General features: G+C 48.5%; 1 protein-coding gene across 1 annotated transcript in view; it reads right to left on the bottom strand.

Annotated features, from left to right (window-relative positions):
* Nucleotides 1-25,580, bottom strand: part of TRERF1 (transcriptional regulating factor 1) — a 223,193-nt gene that overhangs the window by 33,134 nt on the left and 164,479 nt on the right. Inside the window, exons 5-10 of the mRNA XM_008062571.2 lie at nucleotides 9,664-11,340; nucleotides 8,009-8,055; nucleotides 6,994-7,144; nucleotides 5,569-5,871; nucleotides 1,545-1,929; nucleotides 805-871 (exon numbers count right to left, since the gene is read on the bottom strand). Of these exons, the coding sequence (XP_008060762.1) occupies nucleotides 805-871; nucleotides 1,545-1,929; nucleotides 5,569-5,871; nucleotides 6,994-7,144; nucleotides 8,009-8,055; nucleotides 9,664-11,082 (2,372 nt within the window). The 5' untranslated portion in view covers nucleotides 11,083-11,340. The remainder of the gene's footprint in view (nucleotides 1-804; nucleotides 872-1,544; nucleotides 1,930-5,568; nucleotides 5,872-6,993; nucleotides 7,145-8,008; nucleotides 8,056-9,663; nucleotides 11,341-25,580) is intronic.

Here is a 25,580-nt window from a genome sequence, read left to right as displayed (position 1 = left end):
CTGCCTGCCTTGTAACTGGGAGATGGAGGGTGGCTAATTCCAAAAGAATAGCTGCCCTGAACATGGCCGATAGTACCATTTAACCAGGAAAAAAGGGGACAAATACAAAGCATATATTTCATTAAAAAAAAATCTCTTTCAGACCACTTTCACATATTAATACATTATCCCATCTGAACCTCACAGATCTGTGATGTAAGCAAGGCGGTAATAACTATTCTGATTAGTATGACTCAACTAAAGCCTAGAAGACTTACAAGTAACCACATGGTGTCAGAACTCAGGTTTTCTGATTCCTGATTCAATTTACTAATCACTCTACCCCCGGCCTCATTTCTGTGCTTATCTATGAAGATGGCCACTCTTCTCTGCATGACACCTCCCACTACCCATGCATAATTCAAGTCTTTAACAAACCCATTTGGAGGACTGGTCAAGAATCTGACAGAAGGGATGGGGGAGGTCAGGACATTCACAAGGAACCTCTGGAGAGTTAGCCACCAGAGGGAGATGCCTCAATGTCACTGGGGATGTGGAGGCACGTGGTGACAGCCAGCCTGTGGAGCCAGAGATACGGACACTATGCTCTCCAAATATAGGGTTTCATGCTTTTACTATCCATTTAATCTTTGGCAAAGGCCTTGAAATACTGACAACTACTGTATAGGGAAACAATAGGACTCAAGAAATAATCATGACCCTACAATTTCCACAACTTCCTGCTTGGTGTCGTACTCTGACTACAGAAGTACTAACTACATTTCTCAAGAAGCAGAATCTAAAGAATAATTGGCTTTTCCTTACGGTTCAATGTCTACGGTCTGCTCTCCAGGCCCTGGGGTGACTGTCACATTGCTGCCATCGATGCTGTCTGAAATACAAAATCCAGAGGTCACTGGTCAACAGGGATGGGGTAGTGAAGAAACAAAAGCAAACGAGCAGTTACCTAATCAGTCCTAACAGGGCTCATCCCTGCCAGAGTTACCTCCAATAGTCTCCAGCTCAGCTGAGTGTGGTGCTAAGTGGCTTAGGGTTACCCATTTCTCACACAGAGTGAGAAGTCAGCTGCCCCACACTGCTCTGCTAAGCTGTGTGACTACTATGCAACTCTTCTTGCTCCAGAAAGAGATCCTGACTGAAGGCCTCTTCATTCTTGATTTTTATAAAGCGTGGGCTAAGCCCTCAAGGCTTGATCTGGCATATAATGCCTAATCCTGTTTGTACATCTACTGAATACTACTCTGTGTCTTGCACTATCATGGTGCCGTCTTAGATAGCGGGCGGCTCACTTCAACTGTTATCCTACAGAGACTAGTGATCCCTTTAGGCATCTGTCTCCCAATTAGACAGATTCCCTTGTAGATAAGGCCTATATCTCGCTCAAGTCTTTCTTAGCATCTAGCACCGTGTCTGGTGCACACAGTAGAAACTCCACAAAAGTCTGGGATAAAAGAGACCTAAAGAAAATGAGGCCTCCCCGGGCAGCCCCCACCATAGACAAGGGATGACTCTCCAGAGCCCACCAGGCGAAAGGGGTGACTCACTGGAGCGGCACAGCAGCACCCGCGGCGTCGGCGTTAAGGGCGTGAGGGGCAGCTGAGGGTGGGCGCCCGGGCCGTGCCCAGAGATGAGGACATTGCTGAAGAGCCCCGAGCCCTGGCGCACCGGGCTCAGCATGGGCGGGGGAGTGTAGGGGGGCAGCTCGTGGGTGGGGTCCAGGAGCAGGTGGTCCCCGAGGACGCGTGGGGAGCGCAGCTGGCTCTGGTACAGGGTGGCGCCCGAGTAGGAGGAGGCGGGGTTCGGGTTGTAGGAGGGCGGTGGCGGGATGAAGAGTGGCTCTGGCCGGTGCCGGAACTTCTTCTTCTCTTGCACGGTCTTGAGGGGCTCCTCGGCTTTGGGCACGCTGGGCTGGTGCTTCCTGGGGAGTTCCTAAAACCGGAAGAATGATCTGATTCAAATCCCAAAGCTACCTCCCCACCCCCCACAGGCCATTGCCAAGGCTTCAGGGCAGGGGATCTTCTGTTCTCAAGGGGACTCCCTTCCTCTTGACACCCTCCCACTCTGACCACATCCATTTCAGGCAAGGAGAGTTCTGGTGGCTTGACTAGGCAGAAAAGTTTGGTTTTGGAAGAGAAATCCTTAACGTCTGAAAAGAGCTGGGGGTGACAGGGATCGTGGGCAGGCAAGATGTAATACATTCGAATTCTTTATCGCTTATCACTACATTCCCATCTGTCTGAGTGGAATCCAGCTGAGCGGGCTCTTTAATTTCCCGCTGCTCCCGGAGGACAGACACCAAGAACAGATAACACATGTTCTGAGAAGGGGACAGAATCATCTCTTCAGGGAAGCTGGAACAGAGGCTGTGGGTCCGGGAGAAGGGGCTTAGGCCTAAGGCTCCCAGGGCCGGGACCCACAGTGGGCTCTCCTGGGTCACTTTCAGGCTGGGGCAGAGCCGTCTACCATCCTGAAGGCCCCTTCAATGTGCTCCCCTCAAAAGGGGTCTGCTTAACCTACCCCCTCACCACCCCTGGCTCCTCCTCCCAGTACTGGTGGCTTATTTGTAGCAATCCCTGCTTCTCCTAGGCTGGCTTCCTGTCAGCAGAGTTAGTTTACTTTCATGGCAGCGGAACCAAGCATAGTCTGGAAGGAAGGTCTGCCACATGGATACATATATGCTAATAAGTAAACATATGCACGTAAATAGATAAGCAGGGCATGCCAAAGCCAAACAGAAACGAACTTGGGTGGTGTGCGAGCATCAGCCCAGAAGAGTGGAGACCTGGGTGTGGCTGGAGAGGCGGCAGGGGTACCTGTGGAAGGTTCTGGGCAGTCTGTGGTGCCCTCCCAGGCCCTGCAGCCCAGTGGCCTGTCACGGCTGCAGTTCTTGGAGAGTCCTGTGCCCAGGTGGCGCCTGAGCAGGAGGCCGCAGGGGATGATGGGAAGGGCTGGTCATGGTCACATGACCAGCTGCCTCCAGGCCATGTGACATGCCCCAGGGGGCTCCTCCTCTCTGGGTGAATCTTGCCTCCAGCATTTCAGGCTCTGCCCTCTCCTGTTTCTCCCTCAGCTCCCTTGTCTTCCAAGGTGCCTTCCCAACCCCTAGGAAGGGAGTCTAGGGAGGCTGAGAGGTGGGGAAAGGAGGACAACGTGGAGAATCCCAGGTTCTTCCCTCCGGTTCCCAGCCCCTACCTTGCCCCCAGGGGGATCTCCTTAGGCCAGAGTGCTCAACCTGCCTCCTCTTCCCACCAGAGGGCTCCCAGTGCCGGAGGCTGAGGCGGAGAGAGGGGCCTGAGGAGAAAAGGGGATGGAAACCCATAGCCCCCAGCTGGGGAACCATCCTCAAGTGTTCCACCCTGTTCCCGGTAACTGATGTGTTCGTCTAAGTACATGCAGACCTTATGTGATCTCAGCTCTGCACTGGAATCCAGACCTTTGATCGCAGAGCCTCTTTGGGGCTCCCTCTCCTCCAGCTCCCTGTCCTGCTACTCCAGCTCTAAACCTGAATTTTCTGATCCTCCAGTCGAGGTGCTGAGCCACAGGGTCAGAAAAGCCACACAGAATGCCACAGCTGGATGTCATTTGAGAGGAATCATTTACCGTGTTCTACACCCCACCAAGCTATTCAGTCCTTCTGGGGGCGGGGCCAAGTACTGTGAGCTTTAAAATGCTCCTGCTCACAGAGAAGGATGAGACCCACCGATGAGTCTCACCCTCACAAAGTCAGGGGAGGAAGCAGAGCTTCTGATGGGGGGAGGATCTTAGCTGTCTTCCTCCCAGCCAGCTAGAAGCCAAGCTAGGATTAGAACCCAGGGCTCCTTCCTGGACGTTTTAATTTCTTTACATCAAGTGCCAGAATCTTATTCCCATTCACTCATTCCACCTACGTGCTTCCGGTTCAGCCTATCTCCACGCTGCCACAGTCTCTCTCACCTTTCTGTTAAGCCAAGTTCATCCTTTCTTTCAAAACCCTGCTCAGAACTCCCTAATGATGATGATCTCCTGCGCAAACTACTCGCAAACTCCCTGGCCCCTCCCCAGTCCCTAATCACCTTAGCTACCCAGGTGTATTCCTCTCCAGCCACACCCAGGGCATCAGTTTCTTGTCTGCCCTTGCCTTTCTCTCACCATCTTGAATGGGCAGGGGATATGTGTGTTGCCTGAGTCTCTGGCTTCTGTGTGAGTAGGAACCCTTGGCTGACAGTTCCCCAAGGGCAGAATCCATGTTTTTCCCACCAATTCAGGAACTTCTCTGGGCAAAAAGGGAGCTTGGATATGCCATTTCATCTCTCTGTTGCTGGCCCCAAGTCCTGCCAGTTTATGAGAATCTACACCCCCCAGAGCGTCTCCGTCAGTCTCTTTTCTTCTGAGGCCTTGATAGTACACAGAGAACCATAAAGCTTCTTTCTGGACGTTTCTAGTTCTCTCTTTTTTTTGAATCAGGGTCTCACTCTGTCACCCAAGCTGGAGTGCAGTGGCAGGATCATGGCTCACCGCAGCCTTGACCTCCTGGGCTAAGGTGATCCTTTCACCTCAGCCTCCCAATTAGCTGGGACTAAAGGCGTGCTCCACTATGCCCAGCTATTTTGGATTTTTTTGTAGAAACGAGATATTGCTATGGTTGCCCAGGTTGGTCACAAATTCCTGGGCTCAAATGATCCTCCTGATTATAGGCATGAGCCATTATGCTATAAATTCTCTTAATTATCCTTGCCCATCCCTACCTTCCTGGCTCCTGGATTTTCTAAGCCCTACCCCTAGCCACATGTTCTCTAAGGACAAATATGACCCAACTCACCACTTTGTGGGGAGGGGGTAGGTCAGATATAGGCAACCACACAAGTCACGAATTCCCCAAGGGGCATGGTGGGGGAGGGGAGAGAGAGAAAGAGAGAAAGGAGAACACTGCCCTAGAGCCAAGCCAAGCTGCTTGGGTGATGCACTTAGATTCTGAGAGAGAACAGTGAGTGAGAAACTCAAATCCCTTTGCTTTCTTGAGACTGCGGGTGAGTGGCTGTCAAAGGAACTTCGTTGGGAACCTACTAAATTAGGTTCCCGAGGGTATTTAAGTAGATATGATAGTGAAAATGTTGAGCATCTGGTTAGGCTGGTCATCAGAATGGAAGCCAGGGTGACTGCCTGGGGGCCCTGCTGTACCAGGGGTAACCCCTTTGGTTGCTGGATCTGGGGAGGTCTGGAGATCCCAGGAAAGGGGCCAGGGCCCAGGGAAACAGCTGTTTATTATCTGGGACAGAGTACTTCCATATTTTAATAACTGGTATGGTTGTATCAGTTATTACCAGCTGAATTATCATCTCTGTTTAGACCTGGGAATACCTTCAAGTCTCTCAGAATCTAACCCAGACCATTAGCCTGGCAGAGTAACAGGCATTAAATGGGTACTGGGCAGTGTGGACGAGGATGGAGTTTCCAGGGTGGCCATGGAGACTCAGCCCTGAGAACCCAAGCCACGTGTGAGCTCAGGTCAATGACTGGGAGAGCTGCCCCATCTCCAAGAAAGCAAAGGGATGTCCCCACCCAGGCAGGCGGGGCAGAGCAGCAACTCACAGCAGGCGTGCAGGGGGCAGCCCCTTGGGGTGAGTGTGGGGGAGAGAGGGTCATCCTCACGAGCACAGGCATCTCGTCGTCCGACATCGAGCTGGCTGGCTTGTCTCTGGCGGAGGGGGCGGCAACGGCGCTGCTGGTGAACCCCTGAGAGCTGGGCTTGGGCGGGAGAAGCTTGACAGGGACAGACACGGGCATGACCATAGGCGTGAGGCTTTCTGCCTCGGGAGGGAGCTGTGGTGGCGGCGGAGGCGGAGGCGGCAGTGGCGGCTGAGGTGGAGGCGGCGGGACCTTCTCTCCTTCCTCCTACACAGACAATAAAGGCTTTGATCCTAGGCTGAAATCAGCTCTCCTTGGGGGATACACTGTGCTTTTCCTGAAAGGTTCTAGGACATCAAGTGTGGGTGATGTGACAGAAACACTGCAGGGTGAGTTCCTTCCTGCAACCCTGAGTCCACTGGCCAGAGGGATGCCAGGTGGCGGTGGACAAGGCCACATACTCTATTTTGTACTAAACAACCTTGACCACGTATCACTGGTATATTCAATTATTATTATTTTTTAATTTAAAAAAAATTTTCATTGCTTTTAAAGAAAGGGTCGTGGACTTGTAATCTGTTAAAAAAAAAGTGTGATCTTGTGTAGGAGTTTATAATTCTGTGAGCCTCAGTTTACTCGTTTGTTAAATGGAAATAGACATTCCATCCTAATTTTTTTTTCAGGTTAGAAAACCACATTGGAAATGCAAAACATGCTACTTTTAACAAGTGAAGACAATTAAAAAAAAATCTGGCAAGGCTAGGAGACAGAGTAATCCAAAATTTTGGTTAACGGAGAGTTAATCCCATAGAATTAAATGAAGATCAATAATATTCAAATAATTCTGAGAAAATTCTTTAAACTTTAATCTAACTCTAAAACTCATGGCTAGTTCACCCTCTGGATGTTCTACTGGGATAACCCAGAGGGTTTTTACAGGCCTACGGATGCTGGAGCCAAATACTATGCATTGTGGTAAATAAAAAATTCTGGCTGAGAGCCTGATGGCCACTTAGCTTTCTCTGGCCATTGACAACTGATCTGGAAGGCCCCAGTGGCTCTGGTTTTGGGTGCATCAAGCAGCAGACGTTAATAGTAAATATGTATTGGCATGTTTTCCTTTGCTGTCTTCTCCAGGGGGCAGAGAGGCTGGGATCCCCTAAAAGGCTGTCCAGAGCCTCTGTCTTTGACCCTTCTTCATAAAGCTGGGAATGCGGGGGCTGTGTGCCCTGGTTGACTCCCAGCATCAAAGCTTAAGCATTCCTGTCAAGAGAGGACGGTGCCTCGCCGGGTACCCACATGGGGCACACATCACTCTCAGTCTGAAGGCGGCAAAGCAAAGCAAGCAGCACACGACTTAGTAAGGACCGGAGATTGGCTCCTGCTAACCTGCTTGAGGTTGGGGGAGGCCCTCATTCCCCCGTGGGACCGCATGTGGCCGTTCAGGGCAGGCAGGTTCTTGAACTCTTTCAGGCAGATGGAGCACGTCAGCTTGTTCTTGGCATCAAACTGCTCCCCAAATGCTCCTTTGGATTGGCCACTGCTCAGGGGTAGGGCCAAATGAGAGGACACACACATTGAGGAAGGGGAATCAGAAAGAAGACCTCATACTCACTACGAACCTATTTCATTCATCCAATGCTCCCGTATCCATGGCCCCACCTGTATCACCCCAGTGCCCTTCAGAGAATGAAGCCCGATTTACAGATGGAAAACTGAGGCTCAGAGTGGGAAAAGGCTTTCTCAAAGACATGCAAGAATTTGACAAAATGTCCTTCTTCATTCCAGGCATTCAGGTACTGGGTTTTTCCCAACTCTGTCTCATTACCCACCCAGGATCTGCCTGAGCCCACCTCCTTCAAAAGCCTTCCTTTGGAAACACTCATGCAAGCTCCCTGGGGCAGGCTCCATATTGCACATTTCAGCAGTTTATCAGGTTCTGGCTAAATCTCTCATTTATCAGGTCCATGAGAGAAGAAAGCAAATCTGTACTATTCACTGCTGCATTCTCAAAACTTAGTTCTATGCTTGGCACACAGTAGGCACTCAATAAATACTCACTGACTGAATGCATGGACAGTGGACAGAACACGGGCTTTGGAGTCAATCCCAGCACTGTTACTTAGTTGATGTGTCTCATTTGTAAAATAATAATAATAGTCCAACAATTATTGAGTGCTTACCATGCACAGGTGCATGGTAATCATACCCATCCTCATGGCACTACTTTACTGCACACAATTTATAGTGCCTAGCACACAGTAAGGGCTCAAACACAACAGCTGCTATTATTATTTCTGTACAGTTTGAGGGATTGACTTTGAATTTAGAAATGAATCATGAGAGACAACCCAGGAAAACCTCCCAGTCTCCCAAAATACCAACAAGCTTCCACTCATCCTACCTTGACTCAGGGGACCCTGGCTGGGCTCTCCCATCAGGTAGGTGCATCTAATTTTGAGCCAAGCAGGACACCGAAAAAAAGAAGAGAAAAAAGATGTGTTTCTGAAGGGAGGAATCCTTGAGCAGTGGGAACACCAGGGTCTACCCTTCCAGAATGCTTCCCACTGTCCATCTCATTTGACCCGACTCTTGTCCATGCACACCCTTGCTCTTCCTGACATCTTTTCCTTCATTGTTCCTTGGCTCAGGACCACCCACTCCTGGACTGCTGTCAGTCACAGGTCCCTGTGGGCACAACGCTTCAACACATTCCTTCCAGTTCTCCCAAGTGCACAGATGCCTCCATTCCATAGGGCCCCAAAAGAAGAGTTGGATGATATAGCATCATGCCAGACCTCTTGCTGAGATTGTTATTTTTTTTAAAAAAAATAGTTAACTATAAATATTCAGCTTAAAAATAAATAAATAAATAGAGACAAGGTCTTGCTGGTCTTGAACTCCTGGACTCAAGCAATCTTCCCACCTTGGTCTCCCAAAGTGCTGGGATTACAGACGTGAGCCACCATGCCCAGCCTGGAACTCTTTTTTAAAAGGCTTGGCCAAGTCATCTCATTCTTATATTCACAAAGGCTTCCAGTTACTACCGGATCTGAGCCCCAGACAAAACAAGGTCAAGGAGAAGTTCACCTCCGGCCTTCAGCCTAGTCTCCACCCAACCAGTTCCTATCTGGGGTCTCCTCCTCCCCAGATCCTGTTGTTACATGACTCTAGCACTTAGAACATGCCAAGGTATGAACAGTGCCCAGCACATAATAGGCTGTTTTGTGGTCAAATAAAACTAATCAAGGGTTAACTAACCATAGCACATAACCTGAATCTGGCCTGCAAATATGTTTTGCTTGGCTAGATTGTTTTTTTTAAAAAAAAACCCTGAATGAGAATGTCATTGGATGGGGCATTTGCTTTCTAGTCTACCACAGTCACCACCATTCCCTAATGTTTCATACAAGACAGTTTTGCTTATTCACTTTAGTAGCATGGATCCTGTGGGCAGCTAAGCTTTTTATCTATATGTGGCATCTGCTTTGGGAGATTCATGATGCATATTGCCATAAGGCCACAAGGTCCCTGCACTATAGCAAACTGCTTTACTTTAAGAAAGCCCCAAATTTATTTATCCAGAGAACCCATTGTTTCCCTGGCAATATCCATTAACCATTCTGTGGAACCGCTGTTCTGAGCAATATGCTTTGAGAAATGCTGACATAATGTGGTCTCCCTCCTGAAGGGGGACCAATTTCAGGGAGACTGCCCGAGGATACAGATCCGAGGGAACTGAGATACCCCACCTTGTGGTCCCTGGCACCCAACTCAAGGTCTTGACCATCGCCTGAGCCATTTAAGACATGATATGGTATTCTGGCCAACTCCTTAGTAAGATGATAAGCTCTGTGGCCAAAGGACTGAATCAAGATCAATTCTGTATTCCAAATGCCTGGCATAGACAATGTCTGACACACGTGGATTAATGTTTGGGGGGTGGATAAAGAACAGGATTGAGGGGGCTGGGGAGAGGACTGGGCCCTGCAAAGACTCAGCCCTGGCTGACCCTGTAGCACACTGAGAAGGTGGGAGAAACTTTCACTGGGAGAATACCTGGGGCCACATGGCACTGGGAGACAGCTGCTGATGCTGAGGTCCCATGTTGTTGAGGTGGATCCCACTGGGGGATAGGAGGGGTCGGTGCGGGAGGGCACTGCTGCCCCGGGTCAGGTCCGAGCTTGCTGCATCTCCCATTCCTGGGTCAGGAGGCCCCAGGTCCCCGTGGGAGCTCAGCACGGCCTGGGCCTGCCTGTCGCTAGAGTAAGTCTTCAGTTGACTGTCCTCCCGTGGCTGGTGCTGGGGCAGGTGGCTCTGCTGGTACAGGGGGTGGCTATAGGGCTGCTGGGGCTCCTGGTAGTAGTACTGGGGCACGGAACCCAGCTGAATCAGCTGCATGGCATGCGCCTGCTCCGGGGCATACTGGTGAGGGTCCCTGTGATAAGAAGGGGGCTGCAGGTGCATTTGCTGCTGCTGCTGCTCTTGCAGGTGCTGCATCATGGGTTGGGACTGGTAATACTGAGCTATCTGCATTGAACCCTGCCGCTGCTGGAGTTGCAGCTGTGGCTGCGGCTGCGGCTGCGGCTGGCGAATCTGCTGCGGCTGCGACTGGATTTCTTGCATGGAGATGCGCTGCTGCCCGGCCTGCTGCTGGGGTTGCTGAGGGTAATACTGGTGCGGCTGCATCTGTGGCATGTGCTGTGACAGCATCTGCGGGGCCTGCAGCGTCTGTCCTCCCTGCACTGGCACCTGAGCCACTGGCTGCTGGTAGTCGTAATACAGGTGCCCTTGGGTGGGGTGCTGTCCCACCTGGAGAGCCGGTTTGGACAGCCCGCCAGTGAAAGCAGGGTGAGGCTGCTGGGGCACCTGCTGGTAGCGGGAAGGGATGGCCGGTGCGGCGGGCTCCATGGGCTTCTGAGACAGCAGCTGGCGGAGGGCACTGTCGGGGGCTCCGTCCATCACTGCCGACTGGGTGTGCAGCACCTGGGCCATATTGTTAACCTGAATTCGCAGGTTTTGGTTGGCAAACACCTGGGTGAAAGAGTCCAGCTTGTGTAGGACACCGCTGGTAAGCTTCTGGGTCCGGATCTCGCTGGCCTGGGAGTAGGTGTACTGGTAGCCATCGGTGGGCTCAGCCTGGGCTGGTGCCCCCCACATCATGTTTGAGTTGGCCAGGTTGCCACGAAGCTGGACATGATTTCCAGGCCCTGCATGGCCTCCCCATCCTCCCTGCCTCGAGGTATCCATTTGGCCAAGGTTTTTGGAGCCAACAGGCAAGCCCAGGCCATCCCGTGTATCTTGAGGGAAGTGGGGGGAGATGGGCGAGGCCTGGGGGGCATCCATTCCACCCCCTGTGACTGTATTCCCATAGTTGTGGTTCAGCCCACTGTGGACGCCAAGGGGTGACTGTTGGTAGAAAAGGTTCTCACCACCGTGGGCCACGTGGTTGCTCTTGTACAGTTGTTGATCCCCCATGGTGTCTGCCTTGGTTGTGAACGTCCAGCCACAAAACCATAAAAAAAGGTAAATGAAACAAACCCAAAAGGACTGAAACCCTGAGAAGCTGATAGAAAGTGTCCGTACTACTCCACGGCTGACATGTCTGTGAATGTGGCTGGAGCCAGGTGTTCCCGTCGGCCTGCACCACTCGTGTGCAGAGAAGGGCGTTTTACATCCTCACCCGGGCTGAGGTACGAGCCAAACACCACAGTGGTGAGGAGACGCCGCTCACACCTGTAAGACAAGATGCAAAAGACAGGTAAGGATTTATTTGGATGTTTTGTGATAAGCAACTGATACCTACCGTGATCAGTTATAAAAATGAATAAATAATCCCAGCTATTCGGGTGGCTGAGGTGGGAGGATCGTTTGAGGTTAGGAGTCTGGACAATATAGCAAGATCCCATCTCTACTTTTTTTTTTTTAAATTGGCTGGGTGTGGTGGTGTGTACCTGTTGTCTCAGCTACTCAGGAGGCTGAGGTAGGAAGATTACTTGAACCCAGGAGTTTGAAGCTGCAGTGAGCTATAATTATGCACTGCACTCCACTGCACTCCTGGGTGACAAAGAGTGAGACCCCATCTCTAATACACACACACACACACACACACACACACACACACACACACACACACACACACACACACGAGACTTAATTAGAAATAGCCAGTGTCATATACACTCCACACCTTTTACACTGATTCTGAAGATCTTGATTCTTAGGTGAGATGTGAACTCTTTTACTTTGAAACCATTGTTCAATGCCTCAGTAGTTCATCGATTTGTTAATTCATTGTTTTGCTCATTGATTAATTCAGCCATTCTTCTGGGATCCTGCCTAACACTAATCTATGACCTATGGGAAATACAAAGACGTTTAAGACATGCGTTAATCAATTTATCTGTTGAAAAAAATTTATTAGACACCTACTAACTGTAAGGCACAATGCTAGGAAATGACTCTCTTTTTTTTTTTTTTAGTTGGAGTCTCACTCTGTCGCCCAGACTGGAATGCAGTGGCCGCTCCCGGCCACCGCAGCCTCGACCTGCTGGGCTCTGGCGATCCTTCCACCTCAGTCTTCCAAGTAGCTGGAACTACAGGCATGCGCTACCACGCCCAGTTGATTTTTGATTTATTGTAGAGATGAGGTCTCGCCAAGTTGCCCAGGCGGGTCTCGAACCCGCGGGCTCAGGCAATCCACTCACTTCAGCCTCCCAAAGGCGCGGGATTACAGGCTGAGCCACCGAGCCCGGTGGAAATGACTCTTAATGAGCAGATAGAAAAGGTGACGACTCACAAGAATAACTACAGTACAAGCGGTAGGAGATGTATGTAATAAAATGGCAAAAGTAAGAGAAGCTGAGTGTGGTGGCATGCGCCTTGTGGTCCCAGCCACGTTGGAGGCTGAGGCAGGAGGATCACTTGAGCTCAGTAATTTGAGACCAGCTTAGGCAACATAGTGGGACCCTGTAGAGAGAGAGAGAGAGGGAAGGAGGGAGGGGGAGGGGGAAGGGGAGAGAAGACAGAGAAGAGAAGAGAATTCAGACACCGAAGAGCTTATTTCCAACAGAGGAACAGAACTGGAGCAGGTTTCAAGGAAAGACTACTGGACATGTTAGTTTGTCTGTCAGGTTAACCTGTCACCTTGTGGTCCCTGCTCAGGAAAACATCTGTGCAGAGGGGTGATAGCCTGGCCAGAAGCTTTTGACACAAGCTGGCACCAAAAAATCAGTCAGGCCAATCAGATTCTTTCTCTTAGGGACATGAGCTAGGACATTTGGAGAGGCTGTTTAAGTCTGACTTGAGTCCATTCAGGTTCTTTAGTGGACTTCAAACTGGGGTATGAACCCCTGGGAGCACACGAGGACTTTGTAAGCACTATACACACAGCCAAGTTTTAAGAGATTCAAGTCCCAGATCCTCAACTTCCATAGAAACTCTTTTCTAGAACTTGGCTGGGTGCAGTGGCTCACGCCTGTAGTCCCAGAACTTTGGGAGGCTGAGGGGTAGAGTTGCTTGAGCCCAGAATTTTAACATCAGCCTGGGCAACATAGCAAGATCTTGACTCTACAAAATATCAAAAAAGTAGCCAGGTGTGGTGGTATGTACCTATGGTCCCAGCTACTTAGGAGGCCGAGACAGAAGGAGGTTGAGGCTGCGGTGATCTGTGATTGTGCCACTGCACTATAGCCTGGGAGACAAAGTGAGACCCTGACTTAAAACAAACAAAACCCACTTTTCTAGAATTGACGGATGACAGAGGTGCAAGTTGTCCTTTTCCCAATCCCCCTTCCTTTACAAAGAAGGGCAAACCTCTCATCTATCCCATCCCACATCTTAACTGGGTTTACTGCCCCAGGGAGAATAAAAAACGGAAATACAATCAACGCTGATCCTTGTCTCATGCTAGCCATAAATAACATTCTTACGTGGATAAATAAACAAATTAAAGAAATAGCCCAGCAACAGCAAGTTTGCATTTCTGGACCTGAGTGGTAGTGGCAAGGGCTGCTCCCTCTGCGATAATTCAAGCTATATACTACGAGCTGCTCGTGTACAGATGAGTATGTTGTACCTCAACAAACAAGTTTATTTTTAAAAGTTTCAACACAATTTAACTTTTTTTTTTTAGATTGGAAAAGATAGTTTATTTAGAAAGTAAATTAGAGAGAGAGAGATAGAGAGAGAGAGAGAGAGAGAGAGAGAAGGGAGATTCACTTCCCTGAGGTAGGAGGGGGGTCCAAGCTTAGGAGAAACATGGCAGTGGCCATAGCACAAAGAGCACATGGCCACGCCAGAGTTTAGTAAAGCAAGTGGAAAGTGACTATTCTTCTTCAAAAGGCCCCGCCCTTCAGAAGCTTATGACCTAGTCTGAGAAGATGCCCATTCCTTCTCTCACACGTACTCTTTCTCTTGACAGCCTCATCCACCCTGCCCTTGTGGACTCCCAGTGACTTTCTGCAGTTCAGATGGCCTGAGATCCTGATCAGTTGCCTGCTCCACGCACAAGTCTGTGTTCAAAGAGAACTCCACGTGATTGCCTCCAAACTGGATACTGTTCCTTGGACCTGCCATGCTCTCACTGCAGGACCTTTGTACATGCTGCCCTCTCTCCTCACCACTGAAAGCTACTCCCCTCCTCTTCATCTAGCCAGGCCCTACTGGGTGTCCTTCAGAGTTCGGCTTAAACTACACATTCTCAGAAAGTTCGCCCTCACCTCAGTCTCTCAGTCTATATCGGGCTCCTTTCTTACACATTCTCGTAAGACCACATTCCTTTGCCCTTGACTCCTCCCTCTCCCTTAGCTGACTGCCATCCTGCCAGTTTACCTCCCAGTCCTTTCTGAACTCCATCTATTTTCCTCTGGTTCCACTATCATCACCCTAGCGCAAGAGGCCATACCTGTCTTCTGAACTATTCCAGCAGTCTCCCAACTTGCCTCCCTGCTTCCACTCTTGTCCATTCTCCACACAGCTGCAGCAGAAAGAACTTTTCAAAATGTAATTCTGACCCCACGATCCCATTGTTTAAAATCTTTGAGGGCATCCTAGTGCTCCCAGGTTAAAAATCAAAGCCATTAACAAGACCCATAGGGCTCTTCACAGTTTGTCTCCAGCCTTACGCTGTCTTTTGCCATCTTTTCCTCCCCAGGAATTTAGTTCCTTGAACCTGCCATGCTCCCTTCCACCACTGAACCTTTGCACATGCTGTTCCCCCCATGTGGAGAGCTTCCCCACCCACTCCCTCTTCATCTAGCCAAGTGCTGGACATTTTTCAAATCTTAGCTCGAATTATACTTTCTCAGAAAGTCCACCCTGACCTCAATCCCCAAGTCTACATCGGGTTTCTTTCTTATTCCTTCTCATAAAACCATATGCCTTTCCTTTTGGCTACTCTACTGAGTATGAAAATGTACTCCCACCAGTACAATTATTTGGTTAATGGATCTTTCTTTATTAGAACAGAATCCAGGTCTGTTTTTCCCTATGATTCTATTCCTAAAACCTACTCTAATGCCTAGCACGTTGGAGGACGCCTAACAACGATTTGTTGAGTGAATAAATCAACGGACGAGAAAAAATTAGATAACAATGATCAAGTGTCCCCATTAACCGAGATAAACAGAAAAAGATACTCAATGTTGGTTGAGTGGATATTCAATTTTCGTGGAGAATAGTCAGATTTCATCTTGGTCATGATGGACAAATTAGGGCTTACAGAGTGGAGAGGACCAGGAAAGGTATTCTGAACAAGGGAACAGCATGAACAAAGGCATGGAATCAAGTGCAGGGGACCATGCTGGGGTACTGCGTCCTTGTCAGGAACTCACCGATGATCAGGTTGAATCTGTAAGGTAGGATAAGTTGTGTTGACATCCAACAGTGTTATCCTTTGGGCAGAATGCCTGGAGATTTCAGAATGCCCTACCAGGCTTAAACCTTTCCCTTTAACCTTCTTCTGAAGCTTCAAATGCAGTCAGCTGCCCCAGGAGGAATTACTTGTTGAAACTCACTGGCCTCTGAGCACTATTGATCTCACAACCCTCTCCCATGGCCAAGTGCTGGACCATGGAATGGAAGTGAGAATGGAATGGAAGGGAGACAATTTAACTTCTGTTGACGTGTTAGCTTTGTTAATTCCTCCCAAACTGTTGGGAGAGAGGGCTGAGTCTGTGTTTTGAGCTAGAGGAGTCTATCTTTTATTTAGATATTTTCAAAATTGGAATATAGTTTATTTATAAGCCTAGAACCCTAGAAGGAACCCTATGCAGGTTCCCCAAATGTGGTTCCTTGGTCATGAGCATCAGCAGCACCTGGTACCTTGTTAGAACAGTGGATTCTCAGGCCCCACTCAGGCTCCCTGAATCAGAAACTTAGGTTGGGAGTCCAAAGTCTGTGGGTTTTGTTTTGTTTTGTGTTGTTGTTGCTTGAGTCAGGGTCTTACTTAGTCGCATGCAGTGGCATGATAATGGCTTACTGCAGCCTTGACTTCCCGGACTCAGGTAATCCTTCTGCCTCAGCCTCCCGAGTACCTGGGACTACAGGCACATGCCAACACGCCTGGCTAGTTTTTCTGTTTTTGTTTTTTGTAGAGACAAGGTCTCTCTATGTTGCCCAGGCTGGTCTTGAACTCCTGGCTCAAGAGATTCTCCAAAGTGCTGGGATTATAGGCAAGAGCCACCACCCCTGGCTTGAAGTCTGTGTTCTGACAAGCCCTCCTGGTGAGTCTGATGCAAGTTGAAGACTACTGCCTTAGAGGTCATCTAGTCTCCCCATATTACAAATGAAGAAACTAAGGCCCGGAGATGTAACTTCTCGGTCTAAAACAGTGCCTGGGTGATAGGAGGTAGTCAAGCCTCATTTGTTCAATGAAAGAAAGGGAAAATAAATGACTTCTCTGAAACTACATAAGGAGGCAATAGCAAAACCATGTGCTGTTTATTTTACATTACATTTATATATATGTTTGAATAGGTACTATATTCACATGGTTCAAAATTTGAAAGGTTAAAAAGGATACATAGAAAAAGTGAAAATTATCCCAAATAAATGCTTGAAAACAAAGTGAAAAATTATAGCAAAATTTTTAAAAAGAGTATATGTGAAAAATCTCCTACCCCATCCCCAGACACCCAGGAACCCACCTAGGACTATCAATCAGGTCCTCATAGATTCTCCTAGAGACACTTTATGCTCATACAAGAATACTTACACACAGCCCTTTTATACAGATGGTAGCATGCTAGGCCTATAGTTCAGCATCTTGCTGAGAGGCTTTTTTTTTTTTGAGTCAGGGTCTCACTCTGTTGCCCAGGCTGTAGTGCAGTGGCATGATCATGGCTCACCTCAGCCTCAACCTCCTGGGCTCAGGTGGTCCTTCTGCCTCAGCCTCCCAAGCAGCTGGAACCACAGGCACATGCTACCGTGCTTGGCTAATTTTTTGATTTATTATAGAGACAGGGCCTCACCAAGTTGCCCAGATTGGTCTTAAATCCTTGGGCTCAGGCAATCTTCTCACCTTGACCTCCCAAAATGCTGGGACTACATGTGTGAGCCACCACGATGCCCAACCATGAAAGCCTATTTTAAACATGTCATTTAAAACCTGGAAACTGTTTTTTCTTGGTGGATTAGTCAATCTCATAGAATTCTTATAATAAAAACTCAGTATTCAAATATTTATTATTTTTCTAACAAGGGAACTGTTTTGCTCAATATTATATATAATATTTCCTATTAGGTAATCGGTACCGGGGTTTTTTCATTCATGAACTAATTAGCAGAATGGCTACTTCCCCATTTTTCTGGTCAATTTCTTCCTTAGGGCAAGACTCTAGGATTCCAGTGTGAGCGCAATAAATAAATGCCCACTCAGACCCCAAACAAGGTGCTCCTCCAAGCTCCCTCTTCAACTTGTGAACACCTGTCCTCTGCACTGACCATGACACGGTTAAGTGACCAGCTGCTGTGCCTGTCTTCCCACTGGCTGTCCAGTCATCCTGAGGCAGGGACAGCATCCTAACCATGCAAGGTCCCCGGTGACTGGGACACAGCAAGTGTTCAACAAACACTCACTGAACTCAGATACTGAGCCAGGCAAATGAGACCTACAGCAGGTCACAGACCCTCCAGATCCCATGACTGAGAGACAGAACTTACTAATTTCTGTGCCCTAAAGCACCACATTCAGCGAGGGCTGTAGACAGTAACAAGGCTCTACTGAGACCTCCTAGCACAGGGCTTGGCACCTTTTCTGTATAGGGCCAGCTAGTAAATATTTTCCACTTTGGGGACCATACGGTCTCTGTCACAACTCTGCCGCTGAAGCATGAAAGCAGCCACAGATGATATATCCATGAATAGGAGTGGCTGTGTTCCAATACAGCTATATTTCTGGACACTGAAACTTGGATTTTATATAATTTTCACATGACAAGAAATAGTATTCTTTTTTTGATTTTTCTTCAACCAATTAAACATGTAAAAATCCCTCTATGCTCACAGGCTATTCAAGAATAGGTGTGGGCTGGATTTGGCCTGCATTATGGGCTGCTGACCCCTGTTCTAGAGCATTAAAGTCTCCCCACCACCAACCCTACTGCCCACCCTGGGGCACCAGGAGACAGGGCTACAGTCTGCAAGGAGGATATCTGTCCCAAGGGCCATCCTTTGAACTAGAGAGAGAGACAGACAGACACATTGGAGGGGAAGTTGACTTTGGCCAGGTCTCAGCAGGACTTGTTTGCTTACAATTCAGAAGGGGTAACACCCTGCTCTGGGCCAGACCACCACCGCTTGTTTGAGGAAGAAAAACCAAAAAGATTTTCATTTTTCCGACCCTGGGCTGTCAGTTCAAGACAATATACACAACTCTCCAAGTGACTTGGCTTGTATTTCAGTCAAGCCTTCCTCTCGGGTCTGTTCAGGAAGCCTAACTGGATTCCCCTGGGGTTTCTTCCGACCCCTTCCAACTCTCCAAAGGAGGCAGGAGCCAAGGACAGTTCTCCAAGTTGTGGGCTCGTGATCCTCAGTTGTGGGCTCCTTTTTAGCACTGATGCTCTAAATGCTTTCTGATTAATCTTCTAAATAACGCCGGTGGGTATTTTATAATCCAGTAACCTGATTATCATGGACATGTGCTGCCAATGACAGTGTTTAGCGCCTGGCTCTTCCCCAGGGAAGCATCACCGGCTTGCCTATTCTTTCCCAACTCCGCTGCTCCCTGTCCTGGGTTTCGAGGCTTCCTTTGGGCAGCAAAAAACATTTATTTCTCCATCCTTCGATGTCACCCTGTGGCACTCACTGAACCCTCCAAGCCTTAGGAATGAGCAAGAACCCCAACTCATGGCCCTGAAACCTGCAAAACGAAGAGCTTTGCTTCCTGTAGATGGCTTTCCATTAGGAAGTAGAGATTGGAGCGATGTCACTTTTTGGATCTCATTGTCATGCCATCTTTCCTCTGGCCCAGCAGCAGTTCTTGAACAGGAACTTTAACGTTGTCTCTGCCCCAATCCCCCTACCCCGTGACTACCATATGCCACGTCTCTCTCTTGAGCTGGCATGGAGTGATGTGAATGCCGAGGACACGGGGAGAGAAGTGGAGGCTGCAGGAGTCTAGGGTGGCTTCCTGAAGGAGGCAGCCATGGTCTGAGTGGGCCTTGTTGATGCACTCCTGGGCACATTTTTCAACCACACTCCTCCACAAACGGCTAGGACTGGAGGAGGATTAGGAACATGAGCACTGCCTCTGTGAATGTGGTTTATTTAGAGAAGCATTAGAATAGAAGATAGGCGATCTGTGCTGTGGTTCTACTGGCTCTGTGTGACACTGGGCAAGCCATGTGCCCTCTCTGGATCTCAGTCATGTCTTTATATATCCATATAACTGAAGCAAACTTCTTCTAGAGGGAACCTGAAAAGAATCCATAAAACCTCTGCCTCATCTTTTACTGACTGGTAGAGACTGAAATTCAGGCTTCTATCTCCCGTCAGTATTCACGGCATAGACCCGGTGACTGTTCAGGGGACACATGCACACTTGGAGACCACCATGCAGCCTCCCCCCCTCCTTTTAGGACACAGTCAGTGAGGAGGAGGCAACGCTGAATTGTGACATAGCCAATGTGGCTGGAGCACTTCTTGCATGACAAACTGCTCTGGGGAACTCGAGTGGGAGAAGCTCCAACACAGCCACCTGGGATTAACGTCCCTCATATCAGGACTGAAAAAGTCAGTGTGGCCTGTGGTTCCAGGGAGAAAGTGGCATGACGCAAATGCAGAGACCATGTAGGAAACTTACAACCCAAACTTACGGCACCTTAGCTACTAAAGGAGAGATGCAACAGGCTCTGAGGGGAGTGTGCCAGGGACGAGGACCACCCCAGCCTGCCCGGTTCCTCAGGAGGCCTCCTCCCAACCCACAGTTGACCACCCTCCTCTATCAGCTGGCGACGGTGAAGCTGACGGACGATCCAAGCCAAAGGGGGCTGCAGAGAAAAAGACAGGGAGGCAGAGCATCTAAATAGACTCAAATGCTGTCTACTTAATAATTGCCTGTTTCTCCTGGGGAGGAGGTACCAGGAGAATTTCAGAATCAACCCCAATCATATTGAAGACCGACTGTGCCGGGAGACATGAGTAGGTCAGAATCCCTGGCTTCTTGAGGCTTACAGTCATGTAAAAAGGGGACCTCATGGCTCGGACACCAGCAACTGTGCCCTGCCCTGTCCTTCATATTCTTTCACACAAACATATACTGAGGTCCTCCTATGCCAAGACTGGTACAGGACATACCTGTGTCTTTAAGTTCACAATCTGTGCTTCTAAAAGACCACAAGGAGCGTCACAAGGAGAAGACAGAGGAGGGCAACTGGCAACTCCGGTTCTTGCAGGGTGGGAGCCACAATACAGGGGTCGGGCCTTACACAGGACCAGGGAGGTGCAGCGGGCACACCCCTGCTTTTAGGGACGCAGGGAGGGACCTGGTCCCAGGGCCTGCAGGAAAGATCTTCCATTCTTGCTCCCGAGGACTTGGGGCATGGGACCTTTTGAATCAGCACTTGGGATGATAGCCAAACAAAGGAGCCCCATCTCTGTGGCTGTCCTGGGCTGGGCAGGGCAGGGAATGGCTGGGAGAATGGGAGGAGAGTTCCCTCCAGCTGCTCTGAGGAAGCCCAGTGAGTGTGAGGATGAAGATGTAGGGGAAGTGGTGTTGGCAGGGAGGTCTGCCCCCTTGGCCCCACCCACAGCCTCAGAGTGAATTATTAATCTAGGAAAACACAAGTCAGCACCTGAGGGCTCTGCTGCCATTGGTCAGGTCCCATACCTAGCATCATGGAGCAGAGCTACCAAGGCAGCCTCCAGCAGGTTGGCAACCCAGATCAGCTTCCTTTGTAAGGGACCATGGAGAGGGCAGTGGATGGCGCTGTCACACTCTGGGTAGCACTCTAGATGGCACGAGCCCTAGACTCTCCAGGTCCTCGGATACTCCCCAGGTAGGCTGCTGTGGTTAAGGATTCAGTTTCCACACAGACCAACCTGCTTGGTTTTGGTGTGTGACCTTTAGAGATATCAGGCTGTATAGAAAACAAGTACCTTGGTGCCCTAGGGTCCTGGAGAAGAGGTGACAGTCTTGGGAAAAAACATTCCCTTTCCTTCTGCAAAACAGCTCGCAGTACATGGAGTAACAAAGTCAGCGATGTTCCTCGTGTGTAAAATAACCATGCAATAGTACTCTTGTGTTTGGGGTGTTTGTGGGTCTCCCCTAGCTCTCCTGCTTGCATCTCAGACAGGAAGTCCTTGCGGAAGGACCACAGTAGCCCAGGTTTCAACGTCAATGCCACCCTGGGGCATTCTGTAAACACCGGCAGCAACACCCAGCCACATCCTGGGCAGTGCTGAGGCCCCAGGCTTCTCGTTTGTAAGATAAGGGGGCTCAGACAAGCAATCCTCTTTTTTGGCTCAGAGTTCTAAGGTCTTTTGGGGAATTATGGGAGTCAACAAACAAACCCGAAAGACCTCTGGCGTCTGGGGCTGGAGGCCTTCCCAGAGGTACTTCCTGAGTCACTCCTCCTCCAGGCCTCCTTGGATCCAGCTCTGGCCTCCTCCTAGACACCCAGTGAATCGTGACTGCCACTCATGCACCTACCTCCCAGCGGGTACAAACTCCCCAATGGAAAGCATGTGGCACCCTGTCTTGCTCATCTCTGGGCCCAGCCCGTGCCTCACACCTGGCAGTGTGAGCGCCTGACAGACATCAACTACATGAAGTAAGGAAGAGGGCCTTGGAGGCTACAGCTGCAGCCCCCTGAGGTTTGACCCAGCCACATGGCTGCCCCTGGCAAAGTCTTCCTTTGTCCATCGTGGTGCCATGGGAGGCTGGTCTTCTTAGTCAGATGACAAAGCCTCCTGTTAGAGGGTCCTGGAGGAGCCTTGCCCTGGGGGCACCTCATGTAGGATCTCAGGGCCCTTGGGAAGCTAAGTGGGAGGGGGAAGCAAGGGGTGACCAGACCAGGGGGCGCATCGGGAAGATGTCCCTGAGAGTCAAGTTGATGATGGGAGCTGCTGAAAAAGTCTGTAAGGAGCACCTTGCTTCAAGTGCGTTTCAAATCACAGCATACTCCCTGGTGATCTAGTGGCTAGGATTTGGCGCTCTCTCTCAAATCACAGCATGCCAAGATTAAGAAAAACTGTATGCTTTAATTTACAAATGCTTCTAAGAATTCAGTGTTCGGGAATAAAGTTGGAAGTGAGTTCTAGCTCTATTGGTTCACTGATTGTTTTAAAAAGCCTTGGGCCTGGTGAGCTGGCTCACGCCTATAATCAGCACTTTGGGAGGCCAAGGTGAGAGGATTGCTTGAGTTCAGGAGTTCAAGACCAGCCTGGGCAACATAGCAAGACTTCGAATTTACTATATTATTAGCTGGGCATGGGAGTGCATGCTTGCAGTCTTCACTAACTGGGAGACTGAGGCAGAATGATCACCTGAGCCCAGCAGGTCGAGTCTATGCTAGCCATGAGTGTGTCACTGCACTCCAGCCTGGGTGACAATGAGACCCCAATTCAAATCAAACAAACAAACAAATAAATGGATATAAAAGAGCCTGGCACCACCTCCTCTCTCTCTTGCTTTTGCTTGCTGTGTCTGCTCCCTCTGCCTCCTGCCATGATTGCAAGCTTCCTGAGGCCTCACCAGAAGCCTAGCAGATGCCAGCGTCATGTAGAACCATTAGCCAAAATGAACCTTTTCCTTTATAAATTACCCAGCCTTGGGTATTTCTTTAAAGTAACGCAAAACGGACTGATAAAATAGCTAACATGTACTGGGCTGGAACGGTGCCAGTGCAGAATCACTCAGAAGCCCCTCCCAACAATACCCCCCCACCCCGTGGTGAGCATGCCTATCACCTTTTACTACCTTACCAACTTCCCATTGACAATGGACATTCTTATATGCATCCCTTTACATACCTCTGTGAGAATTTCCTCTTACACCCAGGAGTAGAGGAGGGTATGATGGCTTCTGATGTGTCAGTTTGGCTAGGCCAAACTACCACCTCAGAATTTCCTGTCTAGGAAGTTGATCCATAGACAAGTATACACACTACAGTATTGTTTGAAGTGCCAAAGACTGAAAACAACCCAAATTTCCACCAATAGGGGGTTGATTAAAGGGAATTATGGAATAACCATGTGATAGGATACTATAAAGTTGTTAAAAAGAACAAGGAAGCTCTATGAACTAACATGGCAAGACCTCCAAGGTTAAGTGAAAAAGAAAAATGTGGAATAGTATGTTTAAGATGCTATCTTTTGTGTGAAAAAATAATTAAAATATATATGTATGCATGTGTGTATGTATATATGTACAGCAACAGCTGATCTTTGTTATTTGTAGTAGTTAGATTCTAGAAAGTCTCCACAAATACTGAATTAGTGAATACTGAACCATTACTCCTAGGGGAAATATAGGGTTAGGTTCCTGCAAGCCTCTGGTTGCAACATTTTTGTCAACTGATCAATACTTAACCTTATTTTCTATGTATCTGTTTAAAGGAGACCGCATTAATATTCAGCGTTGATTAATAAACACTGAGCTCACAGCCACAGGCACTATAATTCATGCCTGAAAGGAGTTTATCTAATACACTTATTTTCTCTGGAAGGCACATCATAGCCTTCTTGAGCTCAGAACGGTAGACAACACTTCAGCACTACATTTGGAGGTCTTTTTTTCCCCAATCTCCTGCAGATATCGAGGGATGGAGGCCATTTTAAACAGTGAAATCAACAACAAGAAACACAAAAATGTGAAAAATTGGCACTAAGTCGACTGCGAAAAAAGACACTTGTGTACAAAATGAGAGCTGAAATAAGAAGGCAGATTTGCCTTGTTCAACCTCAGCTTAGGAATGTGCATCGGGTGACTCAAAATATTCACTGCTCTGTGCATGTCCTTGAATGGCCAAGAAAGCACTGTGGGTATCGATTTTTGGGTTACAAATAGATTTTAGAGAGTAGAAAATCTGCAAATATGGAATCTGCAGATAATAAGGATCCACTACATATTTATAGTTGCTTATATATTCATAAAGAAAATCTGGAAGGATCCAAGAAACTAATAATAGTTGTCTGTGGGGAGGTGGTGGAAACTGGGCCAACTGAGAGAAAGAGCAGGAAGGAGATTTTTCATTCTATAGTTTTTTATATTTTTCTATGTTTTTGAACTATGTGGCTATGTTCCTTCAAAAAATAAGCAGATAAAATAAGATAGCAAAAAAATGCATGCCTGCTTAAAAGGAGTTCAATAATTAGCCTTAAACATTTATTTTAACTTGAAACACAAATATCTTACGAGTCTTCCAAGGCAGGGTCCAGGCCTCTTCTTTGCTCACAGATCTACAGAGAAGAATTTAGCCTTTGTCTTTTATGTATAAACCGTGGATAATGCGTCATCTATGATTTTTCAGTTTGGTAGCTTTCTTTCCTTATTTTTAAATCTAGTTTAAGTTTATTTTAGAGTTGTGGGGTACACGTGAGGATTTACTACATAAGCAAATGGCATGCAGGTGAGGTTTGGACTTCTAGTGTGCTTTCTCTCCCCCAGTAGTAGACCTGGTATCCAGTGAGTTGCTGTGTGCTCCTTAATTCTCCTCCCCATCTCCCTCCCCCAGCAGTGTCCAGCGCCTAACGTCTGCTAGCGTCTGTTGTGTTCCTGTGAGCAGTGATCAGGGCCCACTTATGAGTGAATTAAGTTCGGTTTCTTTAAAAAGGAGACAGAAGCTGAGGACACTGGTAAGGGCATCTTGGTGCAGACTCCTCTGACATGCTTATATACTCTTTCCTCCTAAGCCAGTCTTTAATCGTCTTGCTCACACCTAATTTGGCAGCCATTTTCTTTTGGTGGCTTGCTTTGATCACTTCTTTCCAAGCATTCTGCAAGGAGGGTTTGAGTCGCCCAACACATCATTCTCAGCTGAGGTAGAACAAGGTGACTCTTACTTTCCTCAGAAACAGCACTTCTTTTTCTTTTTTGCTTTCATAGTTTATCAGCTTACATCACAGTTCATTAATTTACATAATTGCAACAAGTACAATGGGCATAAGTGGGTTTGGAGACCAACAGGGTCCCCGACTACATCTGTGGAAGGGGTGCTCTGGCAAGGTGCCAGCGAGTTGTGGAGACGGGCGGCTGTCGCTCTGATACATAGAAGCTGGTTAGAGACAGTTCCACCTGTGTGTGAGTGTGCCCTGTGAACTTCAGCACACAAGGAAAATGCGAGATGTGCTGAATTCTGTCTCCTGGCATTGTTCTTCATGCATTTCAGATGTTAGTTGTCTACAGGTCAGGCACATACTCCTTGGGTGCCAAGGTAGGATTTCTGTCAGTGGTGTCATTTGGACTTCACATTTTAGGCAAGGGATGTGGAAGGGTGGGTCTGTAAGATCTCCTTAAGTGTCTGGGACTAAATCCC

Source organism: Carlito syrichta, unplaced genomic scaffold (assembly GCF_000164805.1).
Source record: "Carlito syrichta isolate Samal-C Ts95f unplaced genomic scaffold, Tarsius_syrichta-2.0.1 Scaffold305755, whole genome shotgun sequence".
NCBI lineage: Eukaryota > Metazoa > Chordata > Mammalia > Primates > Tarsiidae > Carlito > Carlito syrichta.
This window is presented reverse-complemented; position numbering and strand designations above follow the sequence as displayed.